Genomic DNA, 26,904 nt, shown 5'->3' with positions numbered 1-26,904 from the left:
CATGGGAAAAGTCACTAAAAATAGTGATCTTGGATTTTTGTTCTAAATCAGACATACGTCATACTCAACATGGCGTTGGAGAGGACAGGGTGGGATCTGTAGGAAGGCTGCTAGAACAAAACTGGTAAAGAATCTCCATAAGGATTTGACATGGTTGAAGTCATGTGAATAGATACCAAAAATTAGCATTTGAGGGGAGAAGAGAGGCACAGAGCTTTCTTACAAAGCGGTGGAAGGCAGGAGACTGTTCATTTTCTCCATGACTCATCTGAAGGGTGATGGAAGATTATATCATTGCAGAAACCTCCAAAGTAATTTTCCTTTTAATTAAGGTTTGGTCAGTCATTTCAGAAGCGACTGAGAATGCACTAGTTTGGCTGATTTGACTGATTAGTTTGGTTGATGTTACAGATCTAGGCGTTTGCCTGCAGCGCGGACCATAGGAACTCGGTGAAGGTGGTTGGGTTGGAAGGAGAGGTTGAGCTTGTAGGTGAAGCTGGAAGGAGAGAAGCTGAATGCATTACTTGCAGATTGCGTGCTTAGTTTACACGTGGTCAGGGAAGGGAGATAAAGCTTGCCCTCAGAAAAGGAAGTAGTCTGAAGTGTGGAATAGGGCAAGGAGGTGAGGTCCAGTGGCAGCACTGCTGGGTCATGGCAAAGTCTGAGCAGTGGTTTCGGGTAAGCAGTAGTCTGACTGTGGGAATGGGAAGTGGCAGGAGAAAAACATGGTGGTGGTTACGCTACTGCTGCTTCAGGTGAGACCGCATTCATGGCTGATCTGTTGCATGGTTTCCAAAGGTATTTAGGTTTTTAGTTCCCTGGGCAGGGTATACATACCGATGCAAATTAAAATACGTCTGTATCTGTGCCTTGGGGAGATTGTGTATTGCCTGTATCTTTGATTCTAATATAAAAGGAAAGGGCTCTCCCTCATCAAAAAGCCAATACTGTGCAAAGCTTCCTGAAGATCTCTTGTTTTGAATTCTGTGATACCAAACAAGGATTTTCTTTTTTTTATTCCTTTCCCTCTAGTGGCTTAATGAAGCAAAAATTATTCAGAGACTTGTGGAACTGATCCATTCAAGCCAGGATGAGGATGTAAGTATGACAAGACTTAAGTTTTGTGTTTATGGATAGTGGGTCCCGTAAGGTTCAGAAGAACCTCTCTCTGTTTCCTTGAATGATGCCCAGGTGCCTTATAGAAGGAGATAATGAATCACAGAATCACAGAATCATAGAATAGCCCAAGTTGGAAGGGACCCACAAGGATCATTGAGTCCAACTCCTAAAGGAGCTGGACTCCTGATGCGATTCTTCCATCCATGAAGATCACCCTCCTAAATGAGGGATGAGCTTCATGGATGGACACCCCGTCCCTTCATTGCAGAGTGCAATACTGAAATGATTTCTTGTATTTTTGATCTGGTTTTGACTTTAATTTTACTACGTTTCTTAGTTCATCCTGGTGTTACATCAGTGCATCTCAGTATTTACAGTCACCAATAACTTACCTGATTTTAAGTAGGAACAAGCTATTTGAAACAGACTGTTGAAAAACTTTCTAAATTAACTGGTTCACTGTAGCCTTCAGGTCTTTTTAAACCACAAGTAAGTAAACATTCAGTTAAAGTATACAAGATGCAATTCTCTGAGCTCATGAGAAAGGCATGGTGAGTATTAAATTACGTGAGTGCTTTGTCATTTGTTTGTGTTTTTTTTTTCTTTCAATAATTTTCACAAACATCCAAACCAGCAGTTCTAGTTCTGGATTTTGGTTTGCTACGCTGTCAGCTGGGTGCTGACTGCCACCCCCGATGCTGAGCAGAAGGAACAGAAGGAGCACGTTGGTCTCTCTGGCTGCAGCTTTGTGTTAGGTGGGGATGGGGCAGTTGTTAACAGATGCCTGTGAGTGCCAGCAGTCAGCACTAACAGTATGATTCTCTCCACATACTGCAGCCAAAATTGCCCCCTCTGAGAGAATGAATGGGAAGTAACATGCCGATTTGTACGTCTTCAGCAGCACTGTCTTATGGATGAATGCTAAATTACAGCATAAGATGTTACACATACAGAAGCTAGAGACAGTCTTTGATTGATAGCCAGAATGAGACTATTAATTTACCAAAATACTACTTTAAAGCCTTTTAATACATAGTAATTAAATTGTAAAGGGTTTTATCAAGTCATTTATTTTTCCTCATGCAAAAGAAGCCTCCTGAGTAGTGAGAAGTGAGAATGAAATACTCGTATTTGAAATTTGCAAGTTAACACACTTGGTCAGAAAGTTTAAAAACAATTCTCACTTTCTGGAATCTCTGAGTTCAGGAAAACCCTCTTTATGATTTTAAAATCTGTTAATGCTTCTAATAATTCACATAAACATTATGTTTAACAGATAAATAATCTAGAGCATGGTAGCACTTGTACTGAAAAGTTCTTAGTTAGTTAGTTCCTTGCATTCCCAGCTATGTTAAAGTTGCTCTGAGAGCCAGAATGAGCCAAGCTGAGGAGTCAGACTGAAGTGTGCTCTTTGTCGTTGTTTACAGAGGCAATCAAATGCTTCCCAGACCCTGTGTGATATCATAAGACTGAGCAGAGACCAGAGCAATCAACTCCAGGATATACCTGAGCCTGATCCACTTCTCACAGCACTGGAATCGTAAGTACTTGTCAGGGGATTGTTGCTAAACTGGTTGTTACAAATACTGTCACTTCTTGATCGCTCTGTGGAGGCACAAACCATGCAGGAAGTAGTCTTACACCTGGGCTTAACTCTTGACAATTATCCCAAGCATTTAATTTTGCTTCTAAGTTGTGGCGTCCCTTAACAACCTCTGTTGAGATTTCTGGTTTTTGTAGCTCTGTATGAATGCGGGAGGTCGGGGTTAATGATTCTCAAAGCTCACAGTCCAGTTCAAGGCAAGGCAACGCTAGGGAGTGCATTCAAATCTCACGGTGAATTCGGAGAAAGGTGAACTGTGACAGCAATAGTTGAGGGAGAACCCACAAAGACAAATCTTAACATTCCTGTATTCACTATATTCTTCAGTGCTGAGTGTGACTTCATGTGAAAGGCTTCAGTCCTATTTGGCCAGTCAGTGACTTTTCCTCCCCATCAGTAAATGTATTGCACCGTACAGACAGGTTTCAGGTCGTCAGATTACTGTCCTTCCAAATGGGGAAGAAAATGCTGTGACAACAGGAAGAGTTCTCTCACCACCGTAGCTTGCATGTCACTGTGCACTTTGTTTTGTACTGGGCATTTCCAGCTTGCCTTCCAAATTTTTCTGAAGTCTGCCTACGTGCTCTGAATGTCCTCTGGCATGCTATTTTTGGCTTCTGAACCAAGTATTAGTTGAAGATTTCTTAACTTATGTAGACCTTGGGTTGTATGCACTTCTGCACAGATAAGGTGCTGCCAAGATGCTTCTTGATTCTTCTCACCAAAGGTTGTCTGCTTGGCTTTTACTTAGACTGAATCATTAATCCGTTTTTATTCTCCAAATTTGGTTGAACCCTGAAAGAAAGAACCCTGCACACTTTAATCGCCTCCCCTCCATTTATTTGTGATGTTAGGGTTAGGCTGGAAATTCGAATCTCTTTTTACCATCCCAGTGGATACCTCAATACATTAGAGGTATTGCCAGCTAGTCCTTTTTCCTCAGAGCCCTGACACCTGTGACCTTCATGAGCTGTCATCAGGTCTCAGAAACGTCGTGCACTGCTTTAATGAGAGGTGGCATGTCACGCTGCAGATACAGGATTGGTTTTTATCATTTCCTAACTTCTGGTTTGCAGACAAGATGTGTACGTAGAGATGTCATCTCTTATCAGGCCTGGTAGTTTGGCTGGAAAAAGCAGAAAAGCTGCTTTGGTTTGTAAGCTGTTTTGTCATGTTTGTTCATCATCTTGTATAAATTAGTGCAGGTAGTCTGTCGCTCTGAAATAATCATGGGGAGTGGAATCTAGTGAACTCCACCATTTGGGAACTGTTGGTGAGTGCAGGTTGTTTTAAAGACTTAATCTGGTAATACAATGCTCCTGGTGTACAGCCTGCGAAAGAAGCATTTGTACTATTTCATTTTTTTTAAGTTACATCTGATAGAAGGTGTTCTCTTGAAGAAAGGATACAGCAGTGCTTGTAGTCCCAGCTGGTGGTGCTCAGTACTTCCTTTCAGGACCTGCAGTTTCATGTCCAGGCAACTTCCCATGAAACTTTGAGGATTTTTTTTCCATCTGAAGTGGTTTAAGCTAAATTCTGTAATATTACTCAGGGAATACTGTGTTGATGAACTTTCAAAGAGTATTTTTGTTAGGAGTTATTTCCCAAATAATGGTAAATGAACAGCAGGGGCATCTGTTGGGAAAGGAGCTGGAGCGTACAGGTGAAAACAGGATGGGAGCTGTGCTGCACACAAACTCGGAAAAGCCACGTTCTCTGGAGATACGTGCTGGATCTTCCACGGGCTTGAAGTATAAACCTGCGCCTCTGAGGAAATGCTTTTTATTAAATGCTTCATTTCCTTGATTGCACCTGCAGAAATACGGCAGATCAGGCCTTTTGTCCAATGGCCTGCCGCGGTTTTTTTATCGAATAAGCACAATGTTGAATTTTCAGCATAGATCGCATCCCTGATCCTGGGAGCCTTCAGCATCTCATCAAAACTGAATCCGTTTTGAGCCCTTTCAGTGTTCGATGAGCCTCCAGCTTGGCTGCTTCACCTGGAAAGCCTGGGACCTTTAACGAGTGTCAGGGCTCGCAGCGGCGTCAGGGGTGGACAGCCCAGAGAACTCGGTAGTGTTCGACTTTCTCACTGGTTCAGCAGAGGGATGCGGAGCCCCGCTGTGCTCGGGGCAGAAGTTTGCTGCCCCATGGTCGTTCATGAGAGCCTCTGTGGGAGAATTTAAGCAAACTTCCCAGGTTGCACGAAGAATTGTACAAAGCTGCAGTTTGAGGTTTGGCTCCTACTTCACGGGGATGGTCTTCAGCTGCTGCTTCATCTGCCTTCCCTCTCCCTCCCAGCTGCCCTCTCTTGTGTGGTTTTCTTTGTCTCTGCCATGTTTTGCATGTTTTCAAGCACTACCTGTAACTTCCATGAGATAGATTAAAATGCTTTTGCACTTTCAAAGAGCGTTTCTAAAATCGTTACACCACTTCACTATTTAGAAGAAAAAATACTCTGAACGAAAGTGACTTTTTGCACCGCTGACATTTCTGCTGGTGGCACACAGCTGTCACACATCTCATTTCTGTCACATATCTCATCTCATTTCTTTTCTCTGGTAATTTTTCCAGGCATTATTGGTAACCTTTTTTGATCTTTGGATAACATTTATTTATCTAGGAATCAGGAATTAATGATCAAGTATTGCTGCAAGAAGGAGCCATGATTAGGGTTACGGAATAAATACCAAATCTAGATTTTCAATAACTATTTTTGAAACTGTCTGCAGCAGCTTGTTTCATAGATTAATTGTATGCAACAAAAGTGAATTCGGTTAATCACAGTAAAGGGTTACTTTTTCTTTACTCTGCCACTTGAGCTTGTGCTGATAGAGTGTATTTAGATGCTATTTATTAAAATAGTTGTATCTCATATATTATTCATGTATTTTTACACTTTTATCTCATGTGTACAAATGTAAATGAGATTTTTTCAAATGTTAGGAAATAGTAAAAATTAGACTGCAAACTTGAGTAGTACTGTTTTAGCTGGATATGTGATCTAGCAACTCAAGAAGGGCACATGCCAAGTGCTGGATTTTGGAGAAATTTCATTAACATCTGCAGAATTAGCATGGGGAAAGAATCTCGGTACAGAGGTGGAAGTAGGCACTGCTCTAGTCACTAACTACAGATGAGTAACATTGCCAGCCGAAACCTCGTGTTCCTCGTATCTTTTATTCATTTCACATAGCAGATAGCAGTGAGAAAAACGTGTTGTTACCTTTATGCTGATTGTTTTTCAATTCTAAGGTTGTTTTTGATTTTCAAAATCATTTTTAAGGCTAGAAAGGAATGTCATGATTCATTTTGACTCCAGGAGTCTTCAAGACTTAGTGATCCTTCCACCTGGCCCCAAATCTGTCAGGATTTGGAAGGTATCTTATCTTGATTTAAGGGCTCAAAGAGATTGTGAATGGATGAAAATATTGCAAGTGGATAATAGCTAAGACTATTAAAAATGTGCATCTTATTTACAGTTTTGTTGGCCTCTCCTGGATCTTACTGTGCCAGTGGCAAATGATAAGGGTCAGCTTCCAATGTTTCTTTTCTTTCTTCTGGGATTCTGGTGGATAGTTTTAGACTACGAGCTCATACCTTCATATTGTCTTTAATGAATTAAATTGTCCAAGTTAACACTTTGATTGTCTTCCAGTGTATAATTAAGAGGTATATCTTGTTGATACAGGAGAACCAGCTTTATTTGGGAGTCTGGGTGTTGGTAACTAGGTCTTACCTAGTGATGAGTAAGCAAGTTCGGAACCTAATGCAGAAGCATTCTTGTCTTTGCAAAATGGAATGTCTCTATTTTTTCGCAAAAAAAATAAAAATAAAAATAAACCTTTTCTTTCAGAAAAAAACAAGTGTTTTTTTCTGGCAACTAAAGCAGCTGCCAAACATTTCTCATTCTAATACTGCTAATGTGTGTGTGTTGATCAACAGGCAGGAATGTGTGGAGCAACTCCTGAAGAATATGTTCGATGGAGAACAGACTGAAAATTGCATAGTGAATGGAACACAAGTTCTTCTAACGTTGCTGGAAACAAGGCGCTCTGGGTAAGTCAGCACACTTCCTTCCCTAGGAAGAACAGTTTTAGGAATTCCGTTCTGGTTTTAATTAAAAAAATGGGGTGGGGTGGGGGGATTTTTTTGACCTAACGTGAAATGCTGTGTAGAAATGAGTACAAGAAAAGCTGGTGGTTTTTTTGTTTGTTTGTTTGTTTGTTTGATGCAGTGCCTGTACTTCATGACAAAATGGCATCTTGGGCTCTTTTATGGGCTCTTCCAGTTCTCTTGCACGTGTGTAGCAGAGTTGTGTCTGAGATCTTACAGCAGAATATACACAGAGTGGGGGACAATGGGATAGCATTGCCTAATCTGTGTGATAACGTATATATGGCTATGTAGTTTTAATTTTGTTCCTTAAAACTATGTCATATTTTTGTTTCTTTTTATGGAGATAGAGGAGAGGTGGAAAAAGTGGGTTCTGGGGAGGAAGAGAGACACTGGAAGTCTCACTTTTTAAAAAAGAAGAAAATAATGAACAGTGACAAAGCTAATGGAAGATTAGGAAGAGTTACTGAAGAGAGAAGCAGACAGGAGATGGCACTGGGCAAACGACTTGTTACTCAGAGTCATGTAGAATTAAAACTGAAAAGTTGAGATACTGATTCTACTGTGTCTAGAGCTCGGGATCTCTGAAGATTTATGAGTTAGAGACTTAAGCGTTCCTATCTAGAACATGCCTGCCTTGCTGAAATGAAAGCATTTGTTTTATTCCAATATGAGACTTTGCTGTTGGAAGGGGCTATGAATAGTTGTTACGATTTACTGCTTAGCAGTGAAGAGGTATGAGTATGAGCATAGCTGCGCGTCTGCTCTAGCATTTCATTAGATAGAATACTTATGTACATCTTCTGGAACACTTGCGGAAAGTTTCTTATAGTTTTTAACAAATGTTTATGGATATAAACATTTGCTGATGTATTTTACTCCTCGGATATTTGTGAAGTTTTAAAACCAGGAAGCACTTCAGTAATTTGTCTTTGTCAGCTCTGCAGACAGCTTGTTCTCTGTCTTCCCACTCATCTCATTCACAGCTTTGATTATGTGAATATCATCTTGCAAATAATATGATAATATAGTTACGTAAATATCTTCAGTAGCTGTCTGTTATTATTCTTCATATTCATAGTTGTTTTTCAAGAGAAAATAACCAACATGGACAGCGTGACTAGAGGCCATTTTAAGATTTTGTCAAATCTTGACTGTTGTGCTTTTTGCTTTTTACAGGGTGGAAGGACTGATGGACTCATACACTCAGGGATTTGAAAGGTCTTACACTGTCAATAGCAGCATCTTACATGGTATTGAACCAAGGCTAAAAGATTTCCACCAGCTGCTGCTCAGCCCTCCCAAGGTAAGGCATCTCATCTTTCTCAGGAGCAAATTGCTGCTGACTTGGATTTCAGGGTTTCCTCTTACTTATTCGTGGGATTCCTGGGTATTAAGCTGAGACAAGCAAACTCAACCTTATATCTTTTGAAGAAAAAATCACACTTAAGGTTCATAATTCACGTGCTTAGGAACTTAGGAATTGAAAGCCAGTTCATTGTACTTGAGGAAAACTAAGAAGCACAGAGATGTGACCGATGGTTTATGTAAGGGTGGCCAGGGAGAGAAAGAGACTGTTAGTTAGTGGATATTTCGATCTCACTCTTCAGTTCTGGAAGTACAAATCTAAGAGTAGTCGCAGGACGCTGTCCTCTGTGTGGGAAGATAATTCAGGTTTACCTGCAGAGAATATTTACGTAAGAAGTAGTTATATTTAGGCAAATCGATGTGCATATACACTAAAGGAAATGTTGATCTTTGTTGAGGTTCTCAATATCTGTTTCTCTGATAGAAAACAGCAATCCTAACTACAATTGGTGTCTTGGAAGAGCCACTGGGGAATGCTCGTCTTCACGGATCTCGTCTAATAGCTGCTCTGCTTCACACAAACACTCCCAGTATTAATCAGGAACTATGCAGACTCAGTACCATGAATTTATTACTTGTGAGTAATACAGTATGACACTGCAAATGGTGGGGGGGAAACGACTTCAAACTGAGAGCGTTTTTACTTTCCCTTTCATCTGTTTAGTGCAAGGTAGTTTGTTGCATGTGTGCCAGTCACATTATTTCCCTAATCTGCCGAAAGAAGGAGCTTTTGTAATACAATTACAGTTGCTTAGTATGTTGAACCAAACATCTTGCTTCAAATTTATTGTTACAAGAGTTCAGTAGCGTGTAAGCCAAATAGTCTGGTTATTGAGAAAGCTCGGGGACCTTGTGGAGACAGGCCTCATAATACCGAGGGCTGACTGCCATTATAAGCAGGGCAGTCTTTCAGAAAATTATTTTTATACTTACAATTATTTCGTTGATATTTTTCACTCGCAGAATAGATAACATTATTTTCAGTGTTCCTGTGTTATGAGAGCCCTAGCTGTCAATGAGGTTGTTTCCATTGTGCTCAGTTCATGTGTAATTACGCATCAGAGCAGAGAACACTGAGCACATTCAGATAGATATAACTGGATCCTAAATTATTTTTAGTGTAATTGCTGATTAAACAATTACTTGCACAATGTTCTAATATAATTTGATTGTTAAAAATGGGAATGTGTATTTAGAATGATTTTTTTGTTTGTTTCTCATTTTACTCCAGGACTTATTTTTTAAATACACATGGAATAACTTTTTGCATTTCCAAGTGGAATTGTCCATAGCAGCTATTCTCTCACACTCTGTGCAAGAGGGGAAAACAACTACTAATGACCTAGAAAGCAAAGAAGAGGTGCTGAATGGAAATGTGGCCACAGAGAACTTAGAGGCTCCAGAAAACAACACCGAGAATATCATGGTTACTCATGTAAGTCTGGTCATGTCACCTGAGAATTTTAGACTGATTGATTCAGTCTGAATATGCATTAGCAGGAAAATGATATGATGAACTGTCCGAGAGCACAGAGTTTATTTAACAGTGTGTAGATATAACTTGGTTCTGCTGGTTCTGGTTGGAACTGTATTTGCTTTTGTAAATTTGTTTTTAGCATCTGGTTACAAGGAAACATACCACCCATCACATTTAATGGGCTTGTGAATTCCTTTTTATTTTTTTATAAAGATGCATATAAACTTTGGACAAAAAAAAAAAAAAGAACCATTATAGTAACTACAACTAACTAACCACATTTTAGCTTCTCTATTTTGGTCCTAATGATGAAAACATTTTGTTGTATTTGTAAAATGACAACAATTATTATTATTTTGGGGCTTGTGAAGCCCCAAAACAGACTGAAGATGTTTATATGTTTTGCTGTTTTCCTTGGATCCTCTGAGAAAAAAATGAGAAAGAAGAAACTTGAGCTCTTAAGAAAGATAAGTGCTGAACTTTAAGTTCTTGTTTAGTAGGAGTGAAGGAATGAACAAAAGTAACTCTAGTTCAGTACAGGCTTCCTAAGGCATGAGTATTTCTTTGGCAAACTTTTGAAATGTTCTTCCTCTCTCTCTCTCTTTTTTTTTTCTCTAGTTGTTCCAGAAATGCTGCCTAGTGCAAAGGATATTGGATGCCTGGGAAGCCAATGACAAAATACAGTAAGGGATTTTGGGTTCAGAAGGCCTTGTTCTAGGGCTGCAGATGTTGAATATTCACTTGAAATACACCTTCAGTTATTTGGATTATTTACAATTTAATGGTGTATGGATTTTAATTTTGATTATGATTTGGGATTTCAATTATTTGCATGTTAAAAAACAAATTCACCAGATAGGTGTATAATGTGAAAGCATGAATGTTTTTATTACTTATAACATTTCAACCCAAATACACAATATGCTTCTTTCTTGCTTTGTCAAGAAACGTTACATAGCATTTCAACTTTTTCTTTTTTTTTTTCTTTTCATAAGTGCATAATTATATTTCCCTAGAGCAAGTAGCTGTGTAGAAACTGAGATGGGCAAGCTTTTTTGCCCTAGACTGCACATTTAATATTATAACTGTATAAAATGCTTAGATTTTAGATCTTTAGCATTTTTTTCAGATGCTGCCTCCCACCAGCCCCAGCTGCCCCCAGCCCCATCCAGCCTGGCCCTGAACACCCCCAGGGATGGGGCAGCCCCAGCTCCCCTGGGCAGCCTGTGCCAGGGTCTCACTGCCCTTGTAGTAAATAATTTCTTCTTATATCCAATCTAAATCCCCCCTCTGTTAGTTTAAAGCCATCCCCCTGCCCTACCCCTACCCCCCGGCACAGAGTCCCTCCCCAGCCCTCCTGCAGCCCCTTCGGGCCCCGGCAGCCCGCTGGGAGCTCTCCCCGGAGCCTTCTCTTCTCCAGGCTGAGCACCCCCAGCTCCCTCAGCCTGGCCCCGCAGCAGAGGGGCTCCAGCCCCTGCAGCGTCCTCGTGGCCTGCTCCGGCCTTGCTCTGCCACGTCCCTGTCCTGGTGCTGGGCCCGGAGCTGAACGCAGGCCCCAGGTGGGGTCTCAGGAGAGCGGAGCAGAGGGGAACGATCCCCTCCCTGCCCTGCTGCCCACGCTGCCAGCGGTGCAGCCCAGGGTACGGGTGGTTTTGGGGCTGTAGGCACACATTGCTGGCTCATGTTGAGCTTCTCATCAACCAGATCCTTCATCTAATGCTGATTTCATGCTGAGTGCTGTAAAAACTAAATAATTAAACAAACAAAAAACACCACCACACGGATTGAAGTGAAAATATTACCTATGCTCCTGTTTCTTACCCCAGCTGAGTGTTTTGGTCCCTCTTCCTTTTTTTTAGCTCTTTATAGCTTCAAAGTTCACTGTAGTCCCACTCTGTTTTAGGCTCACTGTCAGGCCTGCAACCCCTTGGGCAGTTAATAACAAATTTTGCTGATGGTTTTATTGCACAGCTGTCAGTGCACAGCTTTGTAGGTAGCAGAAATATCTGTGGTTCCTGCTTAAGAGTTTTCCTCATTAAATTAGATGGGGACTAGAACTCATACATATTTCATGGCAAACAGTTCCAGGCACCACACTGGAAAGAATCTTAGTGGTGAAAATTAATACTGAGCTAACAGAGAGGTATCTCAGACGGTGTCCTTTAAGAAGTTTGAGTTCATACAAAGATTATTGTATGCACTCGATGAGGAGCTGGAATCAAGCCCTAGGACCCCCAGGGTCAGAGATTCCAAGCTGAGAGCGTGGGAACTAGTTCTTAAAAATCAGCAGACAGAATGGTGGTAATACGTTTTCCTGTTGGAATATGGAATTTCTCTTTGGGTTCTCCTGGTTTTACGTGTTCCCTGCATTTTTGATAAAGGACTTTGTAACTACTAGAACTTAACTTCTGCATATGCCACGTAATTATTTTACTGCAGTACATTTGCCTCGGTAGTTAGAATTTAAAATAGGTAAATTCTGGTCATCAATACATATTTATAGGAAATGGCAGCTTACTGTAGCACATATTTGTTTGCCTTCTTATTCCTGCAAGTGTAGTAACCACCAAGAGTGGTATGGTTGATAGCAGTTTATGACAGTGTTGAAATAAAAGTTAATTTTACATGCTTGCTGTCTGCATTCCAGCAGTGTGTTAAGGACTGCTCAACTCAGAAAAAATAACGCTCAGTTGGTCCTCCCAGAGCACACAACCTAAGACAGACACAGCATTGCTGTAGACCGCTTCTGTCACCACTTACTTTAAATTTTTGAGAAAGCCAAGCTTGCAAGATTGCTGAAAAAACATGCATTTTTACAGGGAGAAACGAGAGTGCTGCTGTTCTCGGAAGGGCTGCGTGCCTCCAGCCCGTCTGCCGGCAGGCTTTGTCCTCCAGAGCTCTCGTGGGGGCGTTTGGCACAGCCTTTAGGAGGTGCAGGGGGGATTTGCCTCTAGGTGTGCCTGCGTGCCCCTCCGCTTGCTGCACCCGCTGTCTGCAGCCGCCCCGGTGCGAGGGGCTCCGTGTCCCTGGGCTGGGGCTGGGGCTGTCTCCTGTTGGGCTGGGGTGCGAAAGAAATGGCCGCAAGTCTGCGTCCCAAAGGCTGTAGCGTAGCACTGAAAACTCATTTGCAGGTGTTAACTTTTATTGGAATAGTTCTAAACCCTGAATTCGGCGTGCAGGTTAGAGGGCTGCCGTTGGTACAGGAACTACACACCATGGCAGTTGGTATTGGGTTTGGGTGCTGGGTTTTGGTGTGGGTACATGTGGACAGGAAAGACAGGTGTTTGTTTGTTTTCTTCCCAAACGGTCTAACCTCCTCACCTGCTATGTTCAGCTCCAGCATTAGGGGAAAGACCGAGATGATTTCAGCAGAAACTTCTCCTTTCCAGATGTTGAGGAGGTGATGACTGCACTGTCCAAGAGGGGCAGGGGTCATAAAGAAAACCAAAAGTTTAAAAATGTTGCTGTAACTTCATGTTGTCAGAAGGAGCTGATTCTGGCTGACGGCTTTGCTCTATTCTACCTGTTGGCTGTGACTGCTACACACAAATCCCCAGAGCAAGGACAGAGAAGAATTGACGCGAGCACAGCACACCAGCCCAAAATTAATTCCAATGTATTTAGTGCTGTCCCTCCCCCAAGGAAAAATGGAATTCCTTAGTATGTGCTGGCTCTGTTAACCTCTAGGAAAGAAAGCTTTGTTTTACAGCTGGAGACAGAGTTAACATTAGCTGGAAACTTCTTGTCATGCTACTCGTGAGGGTTTTATTTTATTTACTTTAATTCCGACCCACCAATTTTATTTGTGGTTGCCTGAGTCAACCTTGCATACACCTGTGCTACATCGAGAAATGATCGTTTCTGAATATGGCTTCAGTATCTGGTGTACTTTAATGTACGTAATGCTACAATCGAGTGATCGCGTTGTGTCTAAGAGTTTTGTCTGAGCTTATTTTCAGCACCTGCCAGTTCAAAACCAGAAATGCTGCTCTAAACATGTTACTGTGAAATTCCTTACCAGTGCTCTGCCGCTGGTGTTTACATGTTTCTTCCCAAATAGTTTGCATACTGTGGAAAGCAGAATTATTTCAGGCCCTTCGTGCTCCAATTTTTGGATTCCTTCTTTGCTATCCAGTGAAGGAGAACCAATGCTAACTCAAAGTGGCTTAAAGACTGCCTGGGCTTAGTGTTGGCTTCTTACGGTTTTGGTAAGGGAGAAAACGTACGGCTGCAGATCAGTCTCTTCTGTTCTCTGGAATTCATCCGCTAAATACTTCAATTGCAAGTAAAACTCTAAAGCTTTTTTAGTAGAAGGGATGTAAATTCTTACTGCAGCGTTTCCATTATTGAAAATTATAACCAGAATCTTTAACTCTGCATTCATCTTTAAAGGTACTGCATTACCTTAAAGTGTAAGCCAGTTACAAAGAGCATGCAGTGCATTCTAAACTGGATGAATAATCTTTCCCTCTCGATACATGCAAAAATGCAGAAGGGCTCATTTCTTCTGGGTAAACTCATGCTGTGCCCTGCCTGCATGAATGGAGAGTGCTCCTGCTGCTTCGGAGCTGCAGCGTCTATGTTAACCCTGCTTGTAGTAACGCTTACATATGTCAAACTACTGCAGCGGTGGGGAACTCTCAGCATTTCTAGGTTATGAAATCGGTTATGACTGTGACCTTCTGACTCGGGTGTCTGGTTATATTGCTACGGGCTGTTCTCTCCTTTCAGGGCAGAAGGTGGAATGAGGCGAGGCAATATGGGCCACCTCACCCGGATAGCCAATGCTGTGGTACAGAACATGGAGAAGGGCCCCATGCAGACTCAGATTAGCGAGTTCATTAAAGGTATAATCTCCTTTCCCCATTCCATTGTTTTTTCCGTAATTAAATAATCCTTGCAGGCCTTTTGGAAAAGTTTTATTGCATTGTATTACACGAGGGTCCCTTTCGTAATGAAAAGGATTACTAATTAAATACCACAAATTCCCATAATTTCAAAAAATATTTAGACCAAATTCAGTTGCTCTTTGTATTTATATACTCATGTCAAAGCTGTTGGAACTTTGGTTTTGTAACCAGAGGCTGAAGGTAATCTTTTTGTGCTAAAGAATGCTTCTTTTCGTGTGGATTTTCACATACTTCCTATGAATGCTCATTTACAGCATTCTAGGGTGATGTTTATAACTGGTGCTTATATACTTCCTTATTGTTATACCTGTCTGAGAGGAGGAGAGAGACAAGAGTAAGTGATCACAGAGGCCCTACCCCTCTGCTGTGTCAGAGATATTCATGCTCTTTCCATCATATCTTCACTGGCCTTTCTTCTGAGAACTAATTTTATCTGAGAGTTTTGGTGTGAAAGGAAATAAGATTTTCCGTCTGCATCTATTAACAGAAACAGTGACTACAAATATGACTTGAATTTCCATTTTTGGCTTCTCGTGAGCATATCAAATAGTGTAGTGACTTGGTTTGTTGTCATATCCACGTTAAAATTGATAACTTCAAAATATTTCAGTAAAGGCCGAAAGTTTCACAAGGCGTCGTTATTTCTTTCCATTGTTTTGCTGTGCTGAGTCTGGCTGGGATGAAGTCGACTGTCTTCATAGCGGCCCATACGATGCTGTGTTTTGGGTTTGCACTCAGTGCATGCATCACGTAGCTCACGCGCAGGTTTATGTGTCTGCCCAAAGACTGCCAGGTAACCAGTGGGGCTGACTCACTGGCTGTGAGCCTTTCTCTCTGAGTTGGGGTAATCTTTGTGTTACAGAGCTACCTGAAGACTGCAGAGGGAGATGGGAGAGTTTTGTAGAAGAGACGCTGATGGAAACAAACAGGAGGAATACAGTGGATTTGGTGAGAACAGTGATGCTGTGTGTACTTCAGATAGGCCTGCTCTCTTCTGGATTTTCTTTAGTAAAAAAGAAGTGATACTGCTGTTTTTTTTCTTCTTGATTATATGAAGTATGCTTTCAAGGACAGAGTGTCTGTAAACGTATACGTACATGTATACATATATATATGTTTCATAATAGGTCTTCAACTAGCAGCAGCTCTCAGTTGTGTTGGTAAACTCTAAACCATGCGTCTGTGTCATTCACTGGGACAGTTTCTGCCCTCTGGGGAGTTTTCAAATTCAAGTATTTGAGCTTTCTTACTTTTCCTTTGTGCTTATTTTTTCTTCTTTCAGGTGAGCACTCACCATCTGCACTCTTCCAGTGAGGATGAAGATATTGAGAGTGCTTTTCCCAATGAACTTTCTCTCCAACAGGTGAGTTCACAGTGTGTTCTTTGCTGTTCCCGGGGAGTTTCCTTCTCTGATTCTTCTTAAATCCTTCCTATTATAGAGCAGCTTTGTAAATTTTGCTCTCACTGTGTTCAGCTCTTACGTGTTTTTCCAGTATTGTTACTTAAATGGCAGGCTTCAATCTAGACTCCAGTTGGGAATAAATTCGGCTCAGACTGCATCCAAGTCCCAGATACATGATGTCTCTTAAATTCCTGTGAGACGCTGCATATTTTTCTCTCTTTCCTGGTTCTCGGCACAGTAGTGGGTTGAGTCATCCTGATGTAGGAGACGAACTGTGGCATAGCGGTGTAGTTCCCAGCCAACAAGGTAGTTTGCATCACCCACCTGCATTACAATTGGAGCTGGTAGAGGGGTTCTGCTTCCTCTTGAGCTATGCAGACTTCAATTAAAGATTGGAAGAGCCATACTAGAATGTTAGCAAGTAAAGATCATTAAACAGTAGCAGTAAGAGCAGTAAAAAGCCTCGACTTAAGGAGAAATGAAGGAAATCAAAGGGATTTAGCAAAGACATCAGGTTCCTCAAAATTTGGTGAAGGGTCATCAAGTATTTGGAAGCTGCTTTTCAGGATGAAGAATTTAGGCAATCTCCTCCCCACCATTTTTGACGCTAAAAACATGAAGAACATTAACAGAAAATAGAAGATTCAACATGTTCAATCTGAAATCTAGTTAAGGGTTAAAAAGAGCTGAAAAAGTTTACAGTTAGTCTTTTGTCCGAATACTGCAACTGGTTACACTGATGTTACAAATGCTTTTCTTTTCCTGCGCTGATATTTATAATGCTCATTAAAGAAGGGAAATTGCAGTGCTTTTGTGAAAAATTTGTCTGTTATTATGAGAAGTATTAATAAAAATATTGACAGGAGCTGGCAGAACTCCTCAGACAGGAACATGGGTACTTCACATCACCTGTGGTAGAGTCATGGCAAAGTCCTGCTGAGAGGATCTGTGTGAATTTCTTAGCTGTAGCTGTAGTGGGCCAACCACAAGTATTCAGAATTATCCTCCAAATAGGAGGAGTGATCTGACAGAAATATACAATGCATAAGAGCAAGCATAAGATTCTGTTCAGAGGCAGAATCAATCCTTTACATACATAGAGAATGAGACATGGATGAGTAGGCAAGGGTGTGACCAAAAGAATATGTGGGCAATTATCCTGCATGCAGGCTGAAGAACAGAGGACCCAAGCTGCTGTGGGAAACCAGAAATACCTTCTCGATGTCCATTATGGGTTTAAGTTGCTGCAAGGTAAATTTCATGTTCATCAGGGGAAAACAAACAAATGAATAAAAACCAGTACACTGTTCTATGTGTAACACATAGAATAATGAAGCCAACAAATGATTTCCTAGAAAAAAAATCATAACTCTTTGGAAGAAGTGAAGAGCAGATCAGAGAAGCATCTGTCCAGGACTTGTAGAAGTTTGTTTGGTCTTGCTTTGAGAAAGGGGATTGGAATAGGTGATTTCTCAAAGATCATCAGTTTGCTGTTATTTTAATGCTTTCATAGAAAACGTGTTTTCAGCCAGGTTAACTGAGTATCCCTGGACAGCTATCTGACAGCTCTTTTTGGGTTCCATTGCTCAGGCCTTCTCTGAGTACCAGATCCAGCAGATGACAGCTAACTTCGTGGATCAGTTTGGCTTTAACGATGAGGAGTTTGCAGACCAGGATGATAATATAAAGTAAGTTTATAAAACTTCAAGAGGCTTCTGTTGAGCATTTAAGCCTCTTTGCATCTAAGCTTTCTTCTTGTGGTTCAGGTTTTAAAATGAAGCTCACTGTATACCTTCTTTGGTTTGAAACAAACAGAAGACTGATCAATGGCCCGGAAACATCTGACATTTTATTCACAGTGGCTCTTTTTGTATATCTTTATAGATTTTTATAGATATTTTTTTTCTGATCTACAATGTCAGTTGTAGAACCAAGGAAAAATATTTCTTCATTTTGATGAGTAACACTTTAATAAAGCATGCAATTATTACCCGGCCACATTCTAGAATAAATTTAGCTGCACAAAAAGCAAAGCATTAGAGCTAACTCTAGGGAATTATACAGATATTTGCGAGTGGCATTAAGTCTATTGAAAGTAGGAGTAAAAGAATGGTATTCTGATAAAAGTCCACAGAAAAATTAACCGTTTTTTCACGTATGAATATGGAAATGTAGATAAGGCAGGAACAAGTAATTGTTAATAGAAGGTAGATACAGGTGGATTTAGTGTTACATGACTTGCTGAATTCAGTGTTTAAAAGTGGTGCTACTTTTATAGAAGAACTGCTGTAACACAATTAAAACTGCAACTTGTCTTCTCACCTTAAAAATCCAAGCTAAGGAAGTTACTGGGACTGTAATTATCCTGATTGTCCATACTGGAGAGCTGTAACCATTTAGTATTACATTTACTGGCAGAATAGTGCTCCAGGAGGATACCCAGCATAGCATTCAGCTTCTCAGCTTTTTCCATTCTCTTTCATCTCGTGGCAGTGTTTGTTTCAATCACAAGAAGCGTTTGTCCAAGGTGACAGTGAGGGAGTAGGTGGTAGTACCTGCCGTACATAACGTCCTGAGGGTTGATACTCACAGGCCAGCAAATGTTGGGGTCTGCTGTGCAAAATCTGTAGGATCCTGGTGTCCTGGAATTCTGCCTGAAGCAGGAAGCTTTTAGCACAGAATGCTCTGGGCATGCCTTATTGCTCTGTGGCTGCTCCAGATTTGTTTTATTGAGGATTCTTTTGCTGGTCCTGCAAAGACCTTATTTTTAGCAACTACTGTGCTCTGTGAAATACCTTAAATAAAACGACAATGTAGAAATAGTTTAGCTGCTACAGAGTTGCTTTCAAGCATGAATCCAAGTAGCTTGTCCTGATGGCCTTCCATTTTTGTTAGCTCTGAGAGTCTGAGGTCATTACAGTCTCAGGAACTCCATCATTGTGTTTGCCAAACAGTTGGAAGCTGTAATTCTGATGTGGAGGAAGGCTTTAGAGTCTATCTTTCCTTTCTGAGCATTGTAAATGTCAAGATGTTTAATAAGTCTAATAAGTTCCAGACTAGAACGAGAGATTTCTTTGACTATGGATTACTTAGTTCTGTACATTAAAAATAAAAAATCTTACCAGACAACAGCAAATAATGAACTTGTGTGTAAGTGGAAAGGAAGGGTTAAATTATATGAATAGCTGCTGAAGGAAACTCATGTACATATAGAACATGAAACTGAACGAAGTCTGTAACAGATGTGCTAGACTTCTCCGTATTTGCAATTGGAAAGGAGAATATACTACAAAACTTCTGGTATTGAGCCTTCTGAGAATGGTGCTCTGCATCATTTGTTTTCCAGCTGTTGAAAACTTTGACAGTTAACATTAATATTTTAAGAAGTATTAATCATGCTTCCGTGTCCTGGTGATTTGCACAACAATGGTTTTTACTAATCAGTCTTCTTTAAAGGAAAATAACACTGTCCGAACATAGAGATAACTAGATACAGCGAAAAAATACTGCATGGGCCCAAATTGTGCTGGTAGGCTGGAGTTTTTTGACCTGTAGCACCCTCTGCCGTTCTTACAATACACACACAGGTCCAGATCGGAAATTGGGTTATTTAATGATTTTTTGCAGTGTACTTGTCTTAGTAATGCCCACCATGCAGGATTCAGTCCCAAATCTGGGTCTTGCCTCATGCTGAGGAACCTAATGAAATTCTTGGTGAATGTAGTACAGGAATCCAGAGCAGTTGGATGCAGCTTCTTCTATTTTTAAGTATCTATGACTTCAGTTGTTGTTTTTGTGTTTTTTTTTTCTTTTTGTATAAACTTTGATTCAGCTGGAGAGGTTCAGTGAAAAATCTGAAGATGGCCTTTACACTGCATAAGTAGCATAAGAGCTGCAAAATAACAGGCAGACATTGCTGTGGTAGCCATGAAAACTCTACATACCTTATCAGCGAGATAATGCCAAAGGTTCCACTCAGGTATTGAATTAGACCTAGGAATGAATATCATACATTTTTTTCAAATATTCAAAAATAAATAATATTTTATCTCAGGAAAGGAAACTATTGCATTTAATACAGCGGTGAATATTGAGGGAACAAACACAGAAGGCAGCGAGTGGTTATATGAAGTCTCTCTGTGGTTAGCTGTCTCCTGGTCTTGTGCTGGGGCTGCAAAAGTGCTGTTTGTTACTCCATGCCGTCACTGAAGCTTCTTTCCCTTCTTTTTGCAGTGCTCCTTTTGACAGGATTGCAGAGATAAACTTCAATATAGATGCAGATGATGACAGTGTAAGTGGGTATTTTGGGATATTTATTTAACAGGATGAATTCTGGCAAGTTAGTTCATGCTCGAATCAGCTGTTGTTATTTTGAAATTAAAATAACTGTTACGTTGTTTTGGTAAAAGGTGCCCTGGTAGCTGAGTCCTGTTAAGGAACTCGGGGCGTTAAATGCACCCTTGTAGAATTTCGCTATGTTGATGAGGATCTCCAAAAGTAGCACTCTTTACATTGGAGGAATCTTTCTCTCTCTGCAGTGTGATTCTGTTGTCCCTATTTTCACTTTGATAATCTTTCCATACACCAATTAAGAAAAGATGCAAATGGGGAATTGGCTTTCTTACAGGTCTAAATATTGCCGTGATGTTTCTTGCCTTTTGCATTTTATTGACCAAAATCAATTCTTACTGAAGAAGCTGGGTAGTGGCTTAAAAGAGGTGATTCGAGGCTCATCTGTCCTGACTGAAGCTTGTTTTAGTCAATATTAACACTTAGATTTTCTTGGTCTTAACATACTTTCTTTTTCACTTAAACAGCAGTATGAAGAGTTTTTCTTCCCCCTTCTGGCTGCTGTAGGCAGTGCTCTATAGATAACAGAAAGTTTGATTTCTTCATGAAATTGCCAGCTAAGTCTGCAGCCACCAGTTGTTATTGAGAGGCTTATCTTAGCTTGTTTTTTTTTGTTTTTTTTTTTCCTTAGTAGACAGTTTGTGTGTGTGATGGAATTCTAATGCAGCTGTTGATTTGGACTGTGCACCGCCTGGAAGACAGCATTTAGTCTATCCCTTAATTCAGAGATCCCAGAAAGCTCAAATGGGCAGATCATTTGTATATTTACAGGGAAACCTCACTTTACCAGTGTCTAAAAAACTGCCATTTCCAGAACGGAAGGTTATATGCTTTGAAGGGGGTGTGTGTGTGCATGAGTTAAGTATCATCATACGTAGAACTTCCCTGTAATTCTGTCAGGAAGAATGCACTCACCGAAACAAATTGCACTGTGGATTTTTAGCCCGAGTGGGACAGATTGCATTGCTTTAATCTCTAAGTTCCACGGTGGTCAGTTTGTGAATCTGTTCTTAAGGAAATTCTTTCCAGCCCTCATACTACAGTGACTTTATATCCCTACCACTGTGAGGGATGCAAAGGGATTCATATAATAGAACAGCTATGAAGCAACATGCAGGAGTTCCTCCTCCTTTGGAAGTGTTGTAGGGTGAGACTGTTCTGTTCCTTTCTTGATGTATCAAGGGCTTGCTGCTTCTGAGTGTACTGTGCTATTATTACTCTTGCACATCTGAGCATTGCTTGTTACACAGCTTGGGATGTAAAAGGAAATAAGCACAAACACCTTCATGGTACTAGTTGTGTACAAATGCTGGTTTATGGACTTGCTTATAATCTAAGTTCTTGTTTCTGTCTCCAAAGAGTGAGTGGAATTTGACTTCTTTATAATACTGTTTCAGCCCAATGCTTCCCTCTTTGAAGCCTGCTGCAATGAACGAATCCAACAATTTGATGATAATGAGGAGGAAGAAGATATCTGGGAAGAGAAGGAGATAAGCTATGCAACCCAAGTTAAATCAAGAACACGGTAAGGTGAAAATGAAAGATCAATTTTTTTTTCCAAATGCTATGAAACTGTACGTTTCAGTTAAGTACATGCTTAGTTGTTTATTATTTATGTGCTCTGAAGCCTTTTTCTGGCATAAAACAGTGCTTTACATGCTGCACTTCTGAAAAAAAGAGCTGATGATTTGAATGTGAAAAGATAAAATTTGAGGGAATGCGATGACAGAAGCACCTAATTAGTGATTCCACTGTCAAAGATTTAAAAAAAATAAAAATAAAAACTCAGTTTGAAATACTTAGAACTTACTCCTTCCTCATGTTGGGACAATGTTGAAAGCATTGTAAGACTGAGGATAATAGACAGAATATTCTATTTCAAAATGCCAAATGAAGAAAAATAATGTTTTGCATGACAATGAGTGACGTCCCATGGTGCATCTCTGGCATTGCAAATCATTTACAAATTTTAAATTCTTTTATATAGACAGTTATTAAATAAAGTCACTTCTGTAATTGTAAGTCTGAAAATATAATCAAATGAGACAGAAAAAGTGGTCAAGACCTTGATGTCTGTTTGCCTAGCACTAAAAAATGGGTTGTCTTGCTAATACACACAATTGATACCAAACCAGTATTCCTCTCATTTGCTACTGTTTTGTCTGTTCATATCAGTCTCCAGCCCAAATATGTCGCTGCAACTTATTTCTGATTACAACTCTGCAGATGCATTTTGACAAGCAAAGCCCTTAGAGTCTTTAGTGGAAATATCTTAAGAAGCGCCCACTATCACTTGACAGTTTCTGCTTTCTGCCTGGGGCAGGGAGGAAGCAGGTGAAAGATGAACTGGATGATGTAAGGGTTTTTCTAATTCGGAGTTCTGTGATACAGGTTTGGAGCATCTCAGACCTCAGAGAGTTCATCAAAAAGTGATCTTGAGAATGGAGATCATGACGGTAGTGTGGACTCAGAAGAAGAGGAGGAAACAGAACAGCAGGTGCCTCCTTCCTCAGCAAACAGCAACAAGAATAATGTTTCTGAGCAGAAAGATTCAGACTCTTCTGAAGGTAAAGAGTTTAAAACAGCGTCATCCCATTTGAAAAATCCTGTTTGAAAAATGGGATGAGATTTATATCATCTCATATGAGATCTGTAATCATCTCTGTGGAACAGCACTTTGCAGACTGCCTCCTTTCTGTGGCTGTTCTGTAATTCCACCTGCATAGATGAGAAGTGTGAATTTCAGTCTTCATTTTTTGCCTTTAAAACATTAGTGAGATTGAGCCCTGTCCAACTTCTTCAGAGTAGCAGTGTGCTGCGTCAGTTATGCTGGGACAACCACAAAGGTACAGGAGCAATAATAATATTAGGTATTGTAGTGTGAAAACCAGTGAATAAAGTATTAGTAGAGGAGCATGTCCTCTTTACGTTATATTAGAAGAGTTTTATGCAGAGCCTTGCTGAGTATCTCCACACCCCATGTATCTTCCTTTTCTGCCTAATTGCTCTTCTAGTTTTAGTTTGCATGTTGGAAAACCATTCTTAGAGTACCTCATGGAAGACTGTAGGTAGATAGATTTTTCGCATGCCATGATGCAAGTGATGCAGTGTAACTTCATGAGGCACACAGTGTTGTCAGCAGAACAAATTCAGTCAACAGAAGTAAAGGGACACAAATGTTTTCCCAGAAGTTCTTTGTTCTCTGCCTGTGGTGCAGTACCTGCTGTTGGTGCAAACCTTTTCTGTTTAAAGAATGTTTATGTTTCTAGATAATATCTTTGTATTAGTAACTATAATCCATTTTTGTTCCTGTAATCTGCTTTCTGCAGCCATTTACTAGTATCAGATATTTTCCATTCTTATTAGAAGGAACCAGTATGAATGACACAAATGGCAGCCCTGTGGCTCGTGTACGTCAGCGTAGCTACCCATTCAGAGACTTTGGTTCAAATTTTGGCTCAAATTTTGAGCGAGTGTAGGTTTGATGGATCTCTCCCTCTCTGAATTTTGTTACACGCAGATCAGTTTGCATGACAGTCCTCCGCAATCTGTTCTTTTTCTTAAGAACAGATAACGAAAAATGCTTATTCAAAAATTATCATCTGTAGAAATAAAAGATACTCTAATGAATATAGAGTAGACTGGGATCTTAAAAACAATATCGTATTCTTAATTTTACTCGAGATCACTCTGTGATATTAAACATTTTAATCCACGTATCAATTCCCTACCTGTAATTCCAAAATTAAACAGTTAGTGATTGAAATGATTGAAAATCTTGCCACTTAGGTTTTGACAAGAAACGAAGGTATTTGCACAGAATTCATTTGGAAAGCACCAGTACAAAGAATGAAGAAATTCATAAAGTCATTTTTCTTAATTGATGCTTCTCTCTTGTGGATAACATTAATATTTATCAGAAAAGGGATTTGGGAGCTAATTGTCTGTAACCTGTGAGACAGACAGCTTCCTGAAGGTGTTGAAGGAGTGCCGTTGGGTGGTCTCTTTTTTCATTTGTCTCTGGGATCTCGTTGGAGTGATCCAAATCACTTTGGAATACTTTTAGGATGGCTGAAGATCCTGAAAATTCAGCTGAATCCCAGTGGGTTGTTTTGTGTGTGCAGGGTCTGGATGGACAGCTGTGTTTGAGCCCGTGAACTCAAAGCCCCCTGCCCCCTGTGTTGCCATGGATGTTGGATCAAGTGTATGGGATTCAGCAGCCCCAGAGAACACCACGCCAGAGGAGAAAGGATGGGCAAAGTTTACAGACTTCCAGCCTTTCTGTTGGTAAAAGAGGCATAAATTCTTTCAATTTCTTTATAACTTCTGAATAAAGAAATACTGTAAATATGTTTTGGGGAAATACAATGATTATGATCTTTTTTTTCCTCCCCCTTCCTTTCCCTTTGCTGTCCCTTATGTTTTTTCATATTGTGTGAGTATTCTGGCTCAGGGCATCATCTTTCCCTTTGCCTTCTAGCGCTTCTAACTGGTGTTAGCACGCATGTATTGTGATGCAGCAATACTGCGTGTGCTGTAACTGCTGCTACACTGAGACTACGAAAACAGTAAATGAAGTTTTTAAAAAGTTCTAAGTATTTATGTAAGAAAAGAGCAGTGTTCTCATTCTAAGCCCTTCTTTCAGGGATACTTAGAAGCACAACCAGGATGTCTGTACTTCATTCTCAAGGTTTGTTTTCCTTACTTTAGCTCAGAATCAGGTCCACGATGCAGTTCTCCTGTGGACACAGAAAGCAACGATTCAGATGGAAACCCGAAGCAGAGTCAGGACAAGAATTGTAAGTGAGAATGTTACAAGGCAAAACAACGTATTATTTAAGCTGTTTGAAATAACTGCATGGCATACTGAGTCTACCGGGGAGAGCTTCCCTCCCCTGCTGTCTGCCTTACCTTACTTGACAGCTCTCTTTTGTACAGAGATCAGTCTATGAAAATAATAACTCAGAACCCTGAATATTTTGGGGGATAATACTATTCAACAAGTAAAAGATGAAGTTTAAGTTAGGAAGAGTTGATGTCACAGAGACAATTCATTTGTAAACTATTGAAAAATCCCATTTTTAACTGGATACTCGATTATAAAGTTACCAAAAACCAGAAGGATACCCTAAGTTATCTTACTGGTAATTGTGCCAGGTCCGTTGGTTAACTTCAGCTTGATTTCTTTCCCTCATCCCTTCTGAGGAAGGAGAAATAAAATTCTTGAAGAACCTTGATGGAACTAAACCAAGGTTTTGTCTGTGGTTACAACGGAGAGGTGGATGATACTGGAATGGATAGCACAGTGCACTTCTCTGCTGCGTGTGTTTTCTGGTGTACTCTTCCAGCTGAATTCAAGATTCAGTTCAGCAGAGCTCAGATAGCAGGCGATGACTGCTTTGTGCATGCACATTTTTAAATCTACCCAGATAGTGCTCATCAGCCAGACACTGTGAAATCAAGCTAAGTGAACATATGATACCAACCTGGGGAAGAAAAACACTTTCTGAGACTGCAGCACTTCTTTTCCTCTTTCCTTAGAGGAAAGTCCTTGCCAGGGTGCTTGTGGCATTAAAACCAGTGAACACTTCAGAAAGAATAGATACCTAAACGTTCCAGTAACGACCTCTCAGGGCTAAGCTGCAGTCAGCTGGGGTCCCAAGGACTGCCCTAATCCTCCTCTCAGTCACCACCTTTTGTGTGCTTGCAACAAGTGAAGAAAGTAGTCTGCTCTGCAGTGTGTACTGAACTCAGACATGAGGTGGCAGGACTTTCTCAATGGAGAACACTGATGTCTGTTGTCTTTTTTCCTTACAAAAATAATGTTGTGTGCTGTCAGTGCAGGATCTGCACAGAAACCCTTGTCTCAAAACTCGCAGTAGCTGTGAGCGCTCTGTTTGCATCACGGTAGTCGGCGGGGTCGTGCTGCGGCGTGGTTCCTGAGGTTGTGTTCGTTGTGCAACGCGAGCTGTTTGCTTTTCTCAGTCAGCGCTGCCTCGCCCTGCGTTTGGAACGTCTGCGTTACGAGGAAGGCGCCGCTCGTGGCCTCGGACAGCAGCTCCTCCGGCGGCTCGGACAGCGACGAGGAGGACGACAAAGCCGATGTGGTCACGGAAACCATCAGCACAGGCTCAGGCCAGGAAACCATCAAGCTGACCGTGGATGCTAAAAATGAGAAGGCAGTTTTCACCAGGTGCGAAAGGAATCGCCTTGGGGTGGGGTAGAGCTCTGCCCTCTGTTTTAGCCCCTTGTGTTGCCAGGGATTAATGCATTGCTTTTTCCTGTGTAGACCCCATGGTTCCCAAAGTCCTGCGTGATGATGGCTTACAGCTTTCTTGTCCCAGGCATTCTGTTCTAATAAAATGCTTAAAACAGGCTTATTTTAAGAAACGTGTGTGGCTCATTTTAGCCACCGAGCCATGTCACAGAAGCATCTCCCATCTGTCTGTCTTGCTGCCCAAGAAGTTTAGGCCTGGCCTGGTGGCAGGGATGCATAGATCAGATTGCAGAGAGGAGTCTTGCAAAGCCTCAGATGATGGGTAGTACAAGGTCTGACGTG

The 26,904-nt window shown here is 40.8% G+C and overlaps 1 protein-coding gene across 5 annotated transcripts in view; it reads left to right on the top strand.

The window, feature by feature from the left end:
• PPP6R2 (protein phosphatase 6 regulatory subunit 2) overlaps positions 1-26,904 on the top strand; it is a 98,524-nt gene that overhangs the window by 58,105 nt on the left and 13,515 nt on the right. For all 5 annotated transcript variants that reach the window (XM_066994421.1, XM_066994462.1, XM_066994532.1 and 2 more), the window contains 17 exons: positions 1,033-1,098; positions 2,547-2,659; positions 6,668-6,781; positions 8,018-8,144; positions 8,631-8,783; positions 9,438-9,641; positions 10,302-10,366; positions 14,415-14,530; positions 15,456-15,541; positions 15,876-15,956; positions 17,586-17,683; positions 20,229-20,286; positions 21,743-21,870; positions 22,737-22,912; positions 24,470-24,632; positions 25,056-25,144; positions 26,331-26,538. In XM_066994421.1, the coding sequence (XP_066850522.1) occupies positions 1,033-1,098; positions 2,547-2,659; positions 6,668-6,781; positions 8,018-8,144; positions 8,631-8,783; positions 9,438-9,641; positions 10,302-10,366; positions 14,415-14,530; positions 15,456-15,541; positions 15,876-15,956; positions 17,586-17,683; positions 20,229-20,286; positions 21,743-21,870; positions 22,737-22,912; positions 24,470-24,632; positions 25,056-25,144; positions 26,331-26,538 (2,045 nt within the window). The remainder of the gene's footprint in view (positions 1-1,032; positions 1,099-2,546; positions 2,660-6,667; positions 6,782-8,017; positions 8,145-8,630; positions 8,784-9,437; positions 9,642-10,301; positions 10,367-14,414; positions 14,531-15,455; positions 15,542-15,875; positions 15,957-17,585; positions 17,684-20,228; positions 20,287-21,742; positions 21,871-22,736; positions 22,913-24,469; positions 24,633-25,055; positions 25,145-26,330; positions 26,539-26,904) is intronic.

Source organism: Anser cygnoides, chromosome 1 (genome assembly GCF_040182565.1).
Source record: "Anser cygnoides isolate HZ-2024a breed goose chromosome 1, Taihu_goose_T2T_genome, whole genome shotgun sequence".
Lineage (NCBI taxonomy): Eukaryota > Metazoa > Chordata > Aves > Anseriformes > Anatidae > Anser > Anser cygnoides.
The sequence above is the reverse complement of the archived record's forward strand: the minus strand, read 5'-3'. Positions and strand labels throughout refer to the sequence as shown.